Below are 14,109 nucleotides of genomic sequence, written 5' to 3' on the forward strand. Positions count from 1 at the left end.
CAAAGGAGAAGCTATAAATCCTACTGACATGAAAGTTTCCTACTGATCTCTGGTAACAGCATAGAAGAGTCCCGGACAGATTTTCTCAACAGTGATCAATTGCCTGGTAAGAAGAGTTACACAGACTTTGACACATGGCAAAATGTCTCAAAATTCTAGAACTATGTAGCAAAAACTGCCTCTAGATGTCGAATTTCAAAACAGGGTTGTATTAAGTTGTGGTGAATGACCTTTGAAATTAATGAGAGTCATTTATTGTTTAAATACACTATATTGTGAAGCATTAAAATATACTAATATTAGTAAATACTATACCTAGCACTTCAAGAGCCATTAAAGAATTATGATTTTGTAAGATCACCTTTACCCCAGTTACTTCTGCTCAGAAGAAAGAAGCCATAGCTGACACATCGACGTGAATGAATTATAGACCAAATGCTCAGAAGGAATTAATAGTTTCTATGGAAATAATCTCAGGTCAACCACCACTGCACAGTTTAGGGACACCCTTTCCACAGTGACCCCAGGCAGGGTGTGGGTCATTGTAGCCCTGACTGCACTTGTAACACCAAGCCCAGTGGATTTTAACAGTAATGCAAGGCAGGTCTAGCAAAACTCTTAAGGCAACAGGTGCTTAATATCAAATAAAGAAACACTGGCATGTTGAATTGACTTGTTAAATATGGTAAATGTAGTACTGTTTACCTTTAGGGTCATCTTTTGTTATAAAAAGAAAAAGGAGAAAGAAAACACCACACATATTACAAAAATCTTTTCTTTAAATTGCCTCTGTAACTCAGCAACTAACTGTGAGTTGACTTTCAGATAAGAGCTCAGGTGAAAGCCAAATTTATAGATATATGGAACCTAGATCTGGGGAGATACAAAGTTGTGACTTTGAAAAGATAAACCCTGTCATCTCATCTGTGATCATAAGCCTATAGAAGTTCCCATAGCTACATGATTATTTTTTTTTTACCTTTGCTGAAATTTCTCTCTTGAAAATGGCTAATGGCTGAAGCAACTGTCAAAATTAAAATTGGCTTAATTTCCTAGAGTTCAGACAATTTAACTCAATCTTGCAAGCAGTATTATTAAATTTGCTCAGCATTTTTGAAGCTTGGAAGAAAGTTAGATTATCAAGGAGATGAGATTTAATGAGGCCATGATCAGCACCTTGATTAACAGCTGACTAATAAGACATGATCTCTGAATCTACTTGTGATCAAAGACAACGTTAGGCTGCTGAGCACTAAAGGGACTAAAGAAGAATGGTTCTCCCTATGACAAGTTGGGATGCTGTTAAATTGGAAGACAAATGTTTCAAAGGTGGAAGCAGCAGGGTCTCTGAAATTTACATGTTGGCTTCCTTGCTTCAGGCTCTTTATAGTAACATGCTGTTACGTAACACTGATTTCACAGAACAACTTCTCTGGATTTATTTATTTATTTGGATATTAATGCAGAAGTTACAAGATAATGAGAAAACAGGAATGGATGTTTGAAATCACATTTGTGGGCCCATGGGGGTTGGAGGGAAGAGGGAGGGACAAAGGCAACATCTCAGTCTCCACAATTTTATCCAGGATTCATTGACCTGATTTCCAACTATCCATGTCATCAACTCCAACAACAACACCTATGATCTGAAAACCACATGAAACATACTTTTTACCTTTCAACAAAACAAAATTAGAAAGCCAGCTAACAATTACATGCACATTTTGTCCATTTATTTCTCTTAAGCCAGCAAACATGGGTTTATGCAGATCTTTAGTCAGGTCTTTGGGAAAAGCTAATACATCGTGTCTGTGAGGGGATACGAGTGCTTGTTAGAACTATTAAACTGACATATAGCATATAGGCCAGATACAGCTTGATGATATATATATTACTGACTTAAGGCAACTGAGTTTGTTGTCCTTAAAGGGCCATTCAAGTTTTTCCTTTTCCTGTGTATGTGTATATATGTACGTATGTATGTATGTACGTACGTGAAGAGACTAGACTTAAAGTTGAATTTGAGGCATTATTTAACAGGTTTTCAACCTTTACCTTAATACCTACAAGCACCAGTATTAAATCTAGGGAGGGAAAAAACTGATCCAGAAACCAAGGGAATCTCAATAGAAACCCACTCCCCCGCTCTCCTGCGGCTTATTTCTCAGTGTCTTCTTCCACGGGTATGGATGCCTGGCAGCTTTAGCTACAGTGTTCTATCAGCACCAAGTTGGACACGATATAAAAGCATGAGGAGAAAAACAACTGTGATGTCCAGGTATGGAGAGGCTGTCAATGAGAATGAAGGAAGTGCCTTGTCAATCTTTACTCCAGTTGTAACACCCAGAATGTTTCAGAACTGGCACTTATGACATCCTCTATGTAAGCCTGTAATATAGCAACATAAACCCAAACTCTACAATGACTAAGAGCTCACTTTGTACTAGGTCCTGTCCTGTGTGCCATAACCCTGTTAACTCATGATCCTTACAATAACCGTACGAGGTCAGTAATTTTTACAAATGAAAACACTGAAGCACAGAGGCTGAGAAACTAGCCCAAAGACACCCATCTACGAGTTAGAAAGCTGGTATTTGAGCCTAGTCAGTCTGGGTTATTTAAGTCCAACGATCTCCTCAAGAGCCCACATATCTCACCACTGCTCTCCACCACATCCATCCCCAGGGGCTAGAAAGCTGTGGATGCCAGCAGGTGCACAGTCCAACAGGAAACAACTGCTGACCAATGAGAATAATTTAACTCCAGCTCTCATGACACAGTTCAAATCTGTAAATAAATAAATATACCAACTATTCACTCATCTCTCTCAGCAACATGATTCCACAGAGCTTATCCCATAAGAGTCATAGAGTACAGTGGTTAAGTTTCTCTGGATTTTAAAACCAGCTCTGCTATTTCTAACTGTGCAACCTTGGCCAGTTACTAACTTCTCTAGGCCTCGATTCCTCTTCTGTAAAGTGAGGATGATAACGATGCCTACCTCCTGGAGCTATCATGAAGGATGAAGTATTAGCAGAGTACATGACAACACAGTGTCTGCTCATTAAATGCTGGATGTCACTGTAAGTATTCTACCCCATACATTTTACATGATAAACTATGCAAATAGTAGGTGTCTTAAAAAGGCTTGATTGAACTAAGTTTTGCTATGTGTCATATTGCAAAGGAAAATCTTCATGAGAACTATATAAAACTTACCCAAACAAGCTACTTGGAAATTCAAAATGTTTGTTTTTTTTGTTTGTTTTTTTTTTTTGTTTTTTTTTCATTTGTTCTTCCAAATCTCAAATACAAGTTGTGCTTTTCAGAACGCTTTTTAATAGCTTTAAATTTTGCAGTACTGGAGAGTCTCAGAGTACACAGGAATAAATTACATGGATGTATAAGAAAGACTTAAGAATACTTATGGGAAAAAGCAAGCCAATGTGATAAATTACTGCATAAGGAAACAAGCATGAATACCAATGGCCATAAGAATAATCAAGTTTATTATCAAAATGAATTTTTATGACATATGCTCAGTTTTTCACCTGTAAAGCATAATTGTAATTATGAATTGCTGTGCGCATCAAGTGAGACAGTGTAAAAAAAAAAAAAAAGAAAAACACTTGATAAATGCCAAAGCACTACTTATAGGAAATCTTAATAATAATGATACTTTATCACTATTTTTGCCTAACCCAATGGAGTGGGCTTGGAAATTTGTGAATTTTAAAGCTCCCTGGAAGATTCTGATGACCATCCAGATTTGGGAACATATCCAAATGGACATGGCACTAAGGAACCCATTTTCTTCACTCTTTTTGTGTAATCTCAGGCTTGTATAAAAGTTGTTAGTATTATGATTCTTTAATGACCCAAGTCAATGCATGATCTGATTGAGAAGTCTGGACCCAGGAATCAGTATTTGTAAAATGCCTCCAGGTGATCCTAATGAATGTTTGGGAACCTGTACTGTAAATTTCCACTGTGTCTTTCATTTGTTAATTAATACTGAATATGTTTGTGGACACACTAGTTTGTAGTTCTAGTATAAGATTGCCCAAAAGAAACTTAAAATATATCTTGTGGGAGCCCCTGACCCCCAAGTGTCTTGAAAACTGCACACAGAACTTTGCTTGGCCTAGGACCTATTCTCCTTGTAATGCTAGGTGTAATCTATACCCAAAACTACCTCCTCCCTGAGCCTCCCTGAGATACAGTTATCTCTATAATCCTCCCCTCCTCCCTGCTGATTACAATCAACCCCTCCCAACACTGCACGACCCACTCCCTGCCTTATGCTCTCATACCCATTGGAATGTTGAGCCCTTATAACCCAGCTTATTCAGCCCCCCAAAGCGCAGACTATTTCCACTTTGTGCTCTGAACTGGCCGCCATTTAGAGCAGCTCCTGAATCCATCCAGAGAAGCTCCTGATTTCAGGGCAACATGGCTCGACTTACCCACCCTGTAGGTAAGCCCTATAATAAAAGTTCATTCTCAGAACGTGTCTGGTGCTTTCTTTAGTCTTTTGGCTACAAAAGCCCTCTTGGGCCATGACATATCTGGTTCCAGATTTCAGACGGTGACTGTCTGATGGCATAGTCAGCCCTGGGCTTACAAGGATGACTTAAGAGAGAGAATCACAGTCAATGGGAACCAATAATACCGATGCAAATTGGAAAATCAACGGCAGCTCATCTATGAGAGCACATACAACCATTTCTCCATAGACTTGGATGAAAGATATGCCTATTTTCTGCATCCCATTATCAAAAACAGTGGAGTAAAAATAAAGATTATTTAGAGAAGAGATCATGAGCTTCACAAAGGGAAGTAGAAGATACATGGAATTGGTCTCTAAATGAGTGCTTAGAAATGGGATACTAAACTCTCTCCAGCTGGCATGGTTAATTAACATAGCCAAGAAGAAACACAAAGACAGGTAAAAGACTAGGATGATGAAAGGAAACCTTTGAAGCAATAACAGAAGCTCCTCCAGAAGTGATTTCTTAAAGTGAAAACAAGCTCCGTAGGAAATGGCATGAACTGTGATGCCTGGAACAACTCTAGTTTGACTGGATCAAATTTTATTTGGGTTTCAACTAGTTTTTGCTTTATATAGGCCAGAACTAAAGACATAATCTGTAGATGTGGCAAAACAAATAAGAGTAAAGAAGTTAAAAGATGGACAAGTTCTCCAACATAACAATTTTTTTGGTTTTTTCTCTCACCTGGAACCATGGACAGCAACACTAATCATCACATCAAGTAGGCAGACTTATTTTGCCACTTGAGAGCCCTTGAGCAGAAAGAGAATTTATGGAAATGCAAGAACATTTGAAGAGCAAGGACCAACACATTCTTTTGACATCTATGGTTTCCAATATCTACTTCCATCCCACAGAAATAAACCCTCATGTTGATAATCACGGCATGTTACATCCATCAAATAAGGGTTTTCAACTAAGAGTACATAAGTCAAACACATCTTTTCCATGAAAACAATACTACAAAGGAAAGCGACAACTTTAATTAACTAAGGGCTTAGTGGCCAAATTATATCCCCTTCCTATTTGCCATATACAGTGAATATAAATATACATAAATAAGTTAAACTAAGAATCATATAGCCAATCATATAACCATTTAATGAGTATTTAGGAGTCCTATGTAAGCAGCTATACAGGGTGAGAACCTTTGCAGTGATGATCAGTAGACACCCACTAGAGGGTCTACTATGAGCCTGGAGAGTCTAGCTACAAATGGGAATGCAGGAAGGGGTAAAAATCATGTTTGCTAAAAATACCGATTGGGATGAGAGTATTCCCATGCACTAATGTTAAGTGATAAAAGTAGGATACCAAAATGCATCAAAATAATGGAATTACAGTAACATCATCTAAAGAGTCTGTATCTGTTTCAATTTGCTAAAGCTGCCAGAACACAAAATACCACAAACGGAAAAATGGCTTTTACAATGCGGGCTTACTAGTTCCCAAATTTACAGTTCTAAGGCTATGAAAATGTCCAAATTAAGGAATCAAAAAGTAGATGCCTTCTCTAAGGAATGGCCAATGGCATCGGTGTCCCTCTGTCACTCAGGAAGGCACACAGTGACATCTGCTCACCCTTTTCTCCCAGCTTCTGGTTTCAAAATGGCTTTCCCCAAAATCTCTCTCCAAAATGTCTCTCTTAGCTTCTCTGCTTGTTCCTTGCAGGGCATTTCTAAGTGTCTCTGAGCTCTCTTCAAAATGTCTCTGCCTTTTATCCTCTCATAGAGGATGCCAGTAAAGATGATAAAGACACACCTTGAATGGGTAGAGTCACATTTCAATGGAAACAACTTAATCAAAAGGTCCCCCCACAATAGGTCTGCCCATACAAGATTGGATTAAAAGAACATAGGTTTTTCTGGGGTACATAACAGATCCAAACTAGCGCCTTATCTTTTTTTTTTCTACTGTTTCAATTGCTTCAAAAGACAGATAATTAGATGACAAGCTTCACAAAGAGAAGAACTATCTGTGAAATGTTTATCACTGTGCCTTGCACATTGCCTTGCACTTAGTAGGCACTTACTATTTGCTGAGTAAGTCAAGCAATGCATTTGACAGTCCTTTATCCATAGGAAAGTCATGCTCTGTCACCCTAGATGAGGTGTCCTGCTCCTAACTCAAGTCCATTCCTCTAGTTTAGCACTTGCTCCTACCACCTCCTGCCTATTCAAGGACACAGAGCAGCTGTTCTCCCCTCTCTCTGATGAATCATCACATTTTCCTTCTCTACCAAGTGAGTCCCATTAGTGTCCCTACGTTTTTGCCCTTGAGAAAGTGTTCTCTTGACCCTACTTCCTCCTTCAGCTACAGTCTTATTTGTGTGCTCCCTTTGAAGCAAAACTTGAAACTTGCTGTCTCCACCTCTCGATCTCCCTCACCTAGCTCTCTTTATTCCCTACTCATTTGCTTTATTTCACAGCTCTTATCATTTTCTAAGAGATAATACAATGTACTTATATTATTGGCGTTCATTTATTGTCTCCCTCCCTGTTCTGGAATATAAGCTCCATAGTAGCAGTGACCTTTGATTGTTTTATATACTGACATTTCCCAAAGGCCTAGATCCATTCCTGACATGTAGAATGACTCAATAAATGTATGGAAACTAGGTGTCTAAAAATTGTACATTATTGTCCTAAACCTCCACATGATACAATCAAATAACCTAAAAACTTCCCTGAAACTTGATACTAAAAGAACACATTTTCATTATTGGAAAATATTTCTGCCCTAAGATGGCCTTCGGTATTACAAAACTCACACAGATACTTATAACTTGGAACTAAAAGAGTATCTCTAGTTAAACTTTATTCCAGAGACACAGACATGTACCACTTCTCTTATAGAATACTGAGAGATGACTGAGTTTAAATTTTAATGGAAATCCAGCATAAAATGGGGGCAACAACACCCACAATTCTTGCAGAAGCAATTCACTGATGTCAGTGAAATATATCAATGTTCTATGGTTTAAAAAAATCAGCCTACCAGAGAAGAGTGAGATTGCTCCAAAATAAATGTACAAATTGGAGAACATCGATGGGATTCAAGAAAGAACATACTTGTGCACAAATAAAATTACTCACTATATTAAGTTACTAAAAGTATATAAAGCTCTTAGAAGACTGAAAATATTTTAAGTAACAGCGGATATTTAAGGAGTGGAATGGAACGAGAGCAGCTTTCGAAACTATGGAAAGTTCAGTGCCTTTCTCTATTCTAGATACCCCCAGTTAGAATCAAACCCAGGCCATGTCAGAAATTCTCCAAGGGATGTTGCCTCCAAAATTAGGATGAAAACATGCTAAGTAAATGAAAAACTGGAGCTACAAATAATTCAGAGCAGGGTACTGAATAAAGACAAAAAACAGCCAAGCAGAATCTGCTTTAAGTTATGCAAGTAACTTAAGGGGGGTTTACCCCAGACAAAAGGTCAGAGGTTTTTCTAGGTTAAGGTACTTGTGTTGCACCTGACATTTTTAAAGAATGTATAAGTTATCGGTAGAGAGTTTTTTGGATAAGTGGGGTTAAAGTACAACACACACCTTTGCACATGAATTCTGGCTGTTTTTAAGGGAAAAGAAACATGTTATCACCCACCCCATTTGTATGCTGCTCTCTTGATCTACAGACCATTCATTTCCATGGGAAATATTTTATATCCGGCCACCAATTTCAGTAGGAGCTTCCTCCTACACATTCTTTGCAGAAATATCACCAGAATTTTGTCCTCCTAACATGACATGTCCCTTTAAGACTCTTGCGTGCCTCCATATCAGCATCAAAACATTTTCCTTTTCCTCCATTTAACAGCCTTATCCATTACATAAGTGACCAAATATAAGCCTGATACAATGTCTTTTTTGTGTGTTATGTGAAATATGCCTACCTGTGAGCAATAAACTAAACATGAAACCAACCAGCTCCTTAAACCTACAATTAACATACAGTTGAATGAATGTCATGAATGTTATGACACGGAGTTTCAAATATTTTGACCAGTGCAATCATAACAAGACTTGTGTGTCTGGATTAAAAACTAAATATTTTATTTTTTCCACTCTCTCCCATCCCAGTACAAATGATCTAATTTTTCAAATATATGAAGATGTCCATTTTAGATAAAAGCATTAAAATGGACAAGAGGAAAAGCTCTGTAAGTAACAAGCCAGACTTGCCCCGGCTTGAATGGGACTTCCTCCCAGTGCTGAGAAATGCATTCTAAGTTCCCCTCAAAGGCCACCAAGGAACGTGTAATTAGGGCCAGTTCTACCATTCTCTGAAATTTCATTCACTACACCACCTCTCACAATAAATTCCTGATATGCTGGGGGGAACACTGGTTAAAACGAGCTGCTTAGGATCTCTGAGGTCACTCGTGCAGTAGAGACAAAGGAGATATCTCAAGCAGAGATCTTGCATTTCCAACATCCAAGACCCACATTTTAATTCCTTAAGGGGGAAATGTACATGTACAAGTTTATCACATCAAAAATGTTATATCATTGGAATCAGACAGTCTGTAAACTTTTGGGATTGACTTTTTTCACTCAGCATAATTCCCTAGAGACTCGCCCAGGTTGTTGTGTGTATCAATAGTTACGTTTTCTCGTTGAGGAGTATTCCACAGTATGTGTGGAAAAAAGTTTGCTTTACTATTCGCCTATTGAAGGGCATCTGGACGCTTTTCAGGTTTGGACTATTCCAAATCAAACTGCTGAAATAACTGCTGAAGAGAACAGGTGCTGGGTCATATGGTTGTTGCGTATTTAATTTGTAAGAAACTACCAACTGTTTTCCAGGGTGTCTATATTATTTTACAAAATGTACGAGCAATCCAATTTCTTTGTATCATTGCCAGCATCTGGTGTTGTGACTTTTTAAAATTTTTTTATTTAGTCAGTCTGGGGGGTGTGTAGTAATATCTTACTGTGGTTTCAATTTACATTTTCTCCGATGGCTAAACATGTTGGACATCTTTTTATGTGCTTATTTGTCATTTATATATCCTCTTCAATGAAATGTCTATTCATTCTTGCGCATTTTCAATTGGACTGTTTGGTTATTTACCACTGAGTTTTGAGAATTCTTTAAAAATACGTGTCCTCTCTTGGACATGTGGTTTGCAAATATTTTCTACTAGTCTGTAGCTTATCTTTTTATCCTCTTAACAAGACATCTTTCCTAGGCTGAGACTTCAAATCCGTGAACCCAATATATCTTTTCATTTATTTCAGTCTTCTTTGATTTCATTCATTAGCATTTTATAATTTTTGGCATACAGATTCTGTACATTTTATTAAGTATATAGATAAGTATTTCATTTTCTTTGGAGTGACTATAAATGCTATTGCATTTTTAACTTCAGTTACCACATGTTCATTGTTTGTATATAGAAGCATAATTTATTTTTATTGACCTTGTATACTACAACCTTGCTGAACTCACTTATTATTTCTAAGAGTTTCTTATTGATTCCTTGGGATTGTCTACATAGAAAATAACATCATCTGAAAATAGGACAGTTTCACTTCTTCCTTTCTCATCTGTATGCCTTTTCTTTCTTACTGTGTTGATTAGAACTTCCAGGTCTATGATGAATAGAAGGGGTAAGACCAGACATGCCTTGCCTCGTTCTCACTCTTAGGGGAAAAGTATTCAGTCTTTCACCATGAAGAATGACATTAGCTGTAGGTTTTCTACAGATGCTCTTGAAAGTAATTTCCCTCTATTCCTAACTTACTGAGCATTTTTATCATGAATGGATGTTGTATTTTTTCATGTACTTTTTCTACACCAATTAATATGATCACATAATTTTATTCTTTAGCCTATCAATATGGTAGCTTACATTGATAATTTTTGAATATTATAACAGTCTTGCATACTGGAAATAAATCCTAATTGGTCACAAAGTATAATTCTTTTCATATATTGTTGGATTCAATATGCTAATTTTGTTGAGGATATTTGCCTCCAAGTTCATGAGATACAGGTCTGTAGATTTTTTTTTTTTTTTTTGACATCATTAAACTCATTAAATGAGTTGGAAAGTATTTCCTCTCTTCCATTTTTTGGAAGAGATAGTGTAATACCAGTATTAATTCTTTACATGTTGGTAGAATCATCCAGTGAAACCAGCTGCGCCTGGAGCGTTCTTTTCCAGGAGGTTTTAGATCAAAAATTCAATTTCTTTAATTGTTATTAGACTATTCTGATTGTCTATTTCATCTTCATTGACTTTTGTTAGTTTGTGGTTCTTGAAGAATTGTAACTCTGTGGTTGTAGAATTTACAAGTATAAAGCTGTTTGCAGTACTCCTTTATGATCCTTTTAATAGTTGTGGATCTACAGTGATATCCCATTTAATTCTTGATGTTGGTGATTTGTGTCTTTTTTATTTTTGTCAGTCTTGCTAGAAGTTTATCAATTTTATTGATTTTTCCCAGAATCAGGTTACTTCAGTTATTTTTTTCTATTGCTTCCCTGTTTTCATTTTCACTAATTTCTGTTCTTATTTTCTTCCTTCTGCTTGGTTTATTTTGCTCTTCTTTTTCTAATTTTTGGAGGTAGGAAGTTAAATTATTGATTTCAGACCTTTCCTTATTTTTCATATAAGCATTTAATGCTTTAAATTTCCCCTTCACCATTACTTTAGCTACATTGAAAAGAGATATTTTAATAAAGAGGTCTTATATTTGCTGCATGTATTCAATCTCCAAATAATTGTTCTTCATTATTTTTCAGGATCTTATAGCCAGAGTTTCAATACTTCCTTTACTCCTCCCTATTAATCTAGACTATCCAGAAATAATCCTATTAAACTCATCCTCAAAGTGTGAACAGCATATATTTCTCTCTCCCAAGGGTGTTTTTATTTTAATGGGCATACAGATTCCAGGTGAGATGACGTTGGGAAGAAGGAAGCACTCTCACTGAGCCCAAAATCATGCTTGTGCAATGATTTGATCTATAGAGAAAAGCAAGTCAGATAATCCAGACCATGGCCACTAAATCTTTATCTAGACCTTGTCATAAAGACACTAACCAGAGACACTACACCAGTTTAGAAGTTTTAAGGACCCATGGATAACATGATGCAGTGGTCCTCACACCAGCGTCACCGGCATCACCCGAGAATTTGTTTGAAATGCAAGTTCTGGGGCCTCACCACAGACCTACTCAATCAGAGCCTCTGGAAGTAGAGCCCAGAAACCTGTGCTTCACCAAGCCCTTCCGGTGATTCTAAGGTAGCCGAGTTTGAAAAACAATGCTCTAGTGTGCACAAAACGCATGACCTGAGGTTCTTACTCAAAATCCAGAAAGCCTGGTCTCCTGATAGGGAATGTCATAGGCTGGCCAAGGTTCTATCTACATTCTCCAGGGTAGGAAACGCCCACGTAGAACTTGACCATTATTCAAAATAGACCCAGTGGGCTCACATTTAATCAAGGCATGGGTATCTCAGAAGAAGGTCACTATTAATATTTAAGGAAATGTGGCTACATTAACACATTCGCATCATGGTTATCTGTGCTAAAAACAGTCTCTAAGGTATCTGTTAAGTCTATCTGAGCAGGCAACTTGCAAAATTTTTAGAATGTAAATATGGTTTAGTATAAATTAAAATTTTATTCATTTTAACACACTGTGGCAGTGTACTTTGTATTTACATTCTTTTTAGAACTTCTATTTTGTGATTTTTTATTTTGAATAATTTATTTACATATTCTATGTTCTAAAAAAAAAAAATGTTGTGAAACTGCTTACAAAAAAATACACACAAAATAAAACACCTCTTCCATCCCCAAAGAACATATTCTAGCAATGTGCTCAAAATTATAATTTCTGCCACTAGTTCAGCTTCAAGTTTAACAAATATTTGTTAAGCTATTTTCAAGGCCAATATGCAAAGCACTAGATTCTGTGGAGGTAAAAAGATAAAAACAGCAAAACAGGATCCCCTTGGTGCAGGAAGACATGACATTTCCAGTTTCAGTCATTTGATTATTCTGATAATTGGAGTCATCGGCTCGGAATTCTCACTGCTGGAGAGATTTCAAGGTCCAGGTATTTCTTTCCTTCATAGTTTGTATCACACCAAAGTCAGTCTATTCCTCAGGAGAGAAGGGCAAGGAGAAAAGCAGCAGAAACCCTGCAATAGCATTTAAAAGAGGGAATGAAAAGTATAGAGCTATGAGAAGGAGAACTGTAGTTCCCTTTTCCTTTATTTGAAGTATTGTTCTTATATGGCACCTGGATTAAGGGGCTCAGATCTGCACTCACTGAAGTGTGATCCAATAGTTGGTGTATTAGTTAGGGTTCTCTAGGGAAACAGAATCAACAAGAGATATCTGTAAATACGAGATTTACAAAAGTGTCTCACGCAACTGTGGGTATGCAAGAGTCCAAATTCTGTAGGGCAGGCAGCAAACTGGCAACTCCAATGAAAGTGTTCGATGAACTCCTCAGGAAACGTTCTGCTGGTTAGCTGAAGAAGTGAAGGTCCGCTATCTGCCTCACTTTAAAGTCTTCAACTGATTGGATTAAATCCAGCTGATTGACTTCTCTCATTGCAGAAGGCATGCCCTTCGTTGATATAATCTGTCACAGCTGCAGTCAATTGACTGATGATTTAATAACCCAGCCTTCTGGTTTACTAACCAGCCACAAATGACCTGCAGTAACAGTTAGGCCAGGGCTTGCTGGACCAGACACCTGGGCACCATCACCTGGCCAAGCTGACCCATGAACCTAACCATCACAGTTGGTTATCTGGGCCCAACCAGCCTCAGAGTAATTTTGTTGCTGCTGTAATTAGCACATTTGCCATGGGCATGAAATCTTAGTGGATGAGTTTCTTAGCGGGAAGGACAAGAGAAGCCAAGGACCTTCCACGTCAGGGCCCTTTCCTCTGCTCATTAGCGAGCCATCAGCAGGCAACCAGATGCCCTGAAACTACCTGCTGTTCACACCAGTCAGTCTTGCTACTTGTTAACAGCTCTGGTAAGAGAGGAAAAATACAAAGGGGGAAAAAAAAAACGTCTGGGGAAGAAATGTTGAAGTCAGATTTTGTCCTTCCTGCTGGATTTCTACAGTCCTTGCTCTCCTTACCAATACAAAATCATGGAAAATTACAAGTTCTTTGTACCCTTTTCATGCTAATCCCTTTTACTCTATCCTTGTTTTCCCCTTTCCTCCTTGTCCTAATTGACAGTTTATGAAATCTGGGCCACAAAAAAAAAACAAAAACCCACATCATTAGGAGCCCATTGGACAACTGAGAGAGTTACGTGCGAACTCTTCATCCACGCTCCCAGTCTAACACAAACCATCCTTTAAGAAAGAGGTTTGGGGTCAGAATGAAAATTTGGGGTTGTAATAAAATAAAGCTGAGTTCCAAAGCCAAGAATTCAAATATAGACCCTTCCACCACTGTTTCTATTATGAACAAGCAGGGAAGATAACAATAACTATGAGGACCCTTATGATTTTAATTATAGGAAATTGAAAAGCAAGATCATCAAGGTCCAAAATGTTTGAATAA

At 37.6% G+C, this 14,109-nt stretch overlaps 1 protein-coding gene across 4 annotated transcripts in view; it reads right to left on the bottom strand.

Annotated features, from left to right (window-relative positions):
• AMPH (amphiphysin) overlaps positions 1 to 14,109 on the bottom strand; it is a 254,072-nt gene that overhangs the window by 135,788 nt on the left and 104,175 nt on the right. The window contains exon 3 of one of the 4 annotated variants that reach the window (XM_037837111.1): positions 2,658 to 2,787. The exons of the other annotated variants lie outside the window; for them this stretch is intronic. Within the exon in view, the coding sequence (XP_037693039.1) occupies positions 2,658 to 2,675 (18 nt within the window). The 5' untranslated portion in view covers positions 2,676 to 2,787. The remainder of the gene's footprint in view (positions 1 to 2,657; positions 2,788 to 14,109) is intronic. 4 annotated transcript variants of the gene reach the window in all.

The sequence above is a fragment of the Choloepus didactylus genome, chromosome 5 (assembly GCF_015220235.1).
Source record: "Choloepus didactylus isolate mChoDid1 chromosome 5, mChoDid1.pri, whole genome shotgun sequence".
Lineage (NCBI taxonomy): Eukaryota > Metazoa > Chordata > Mammalia > Pilosa > Megalonychidae > Choloepus > Choloepus didactylus.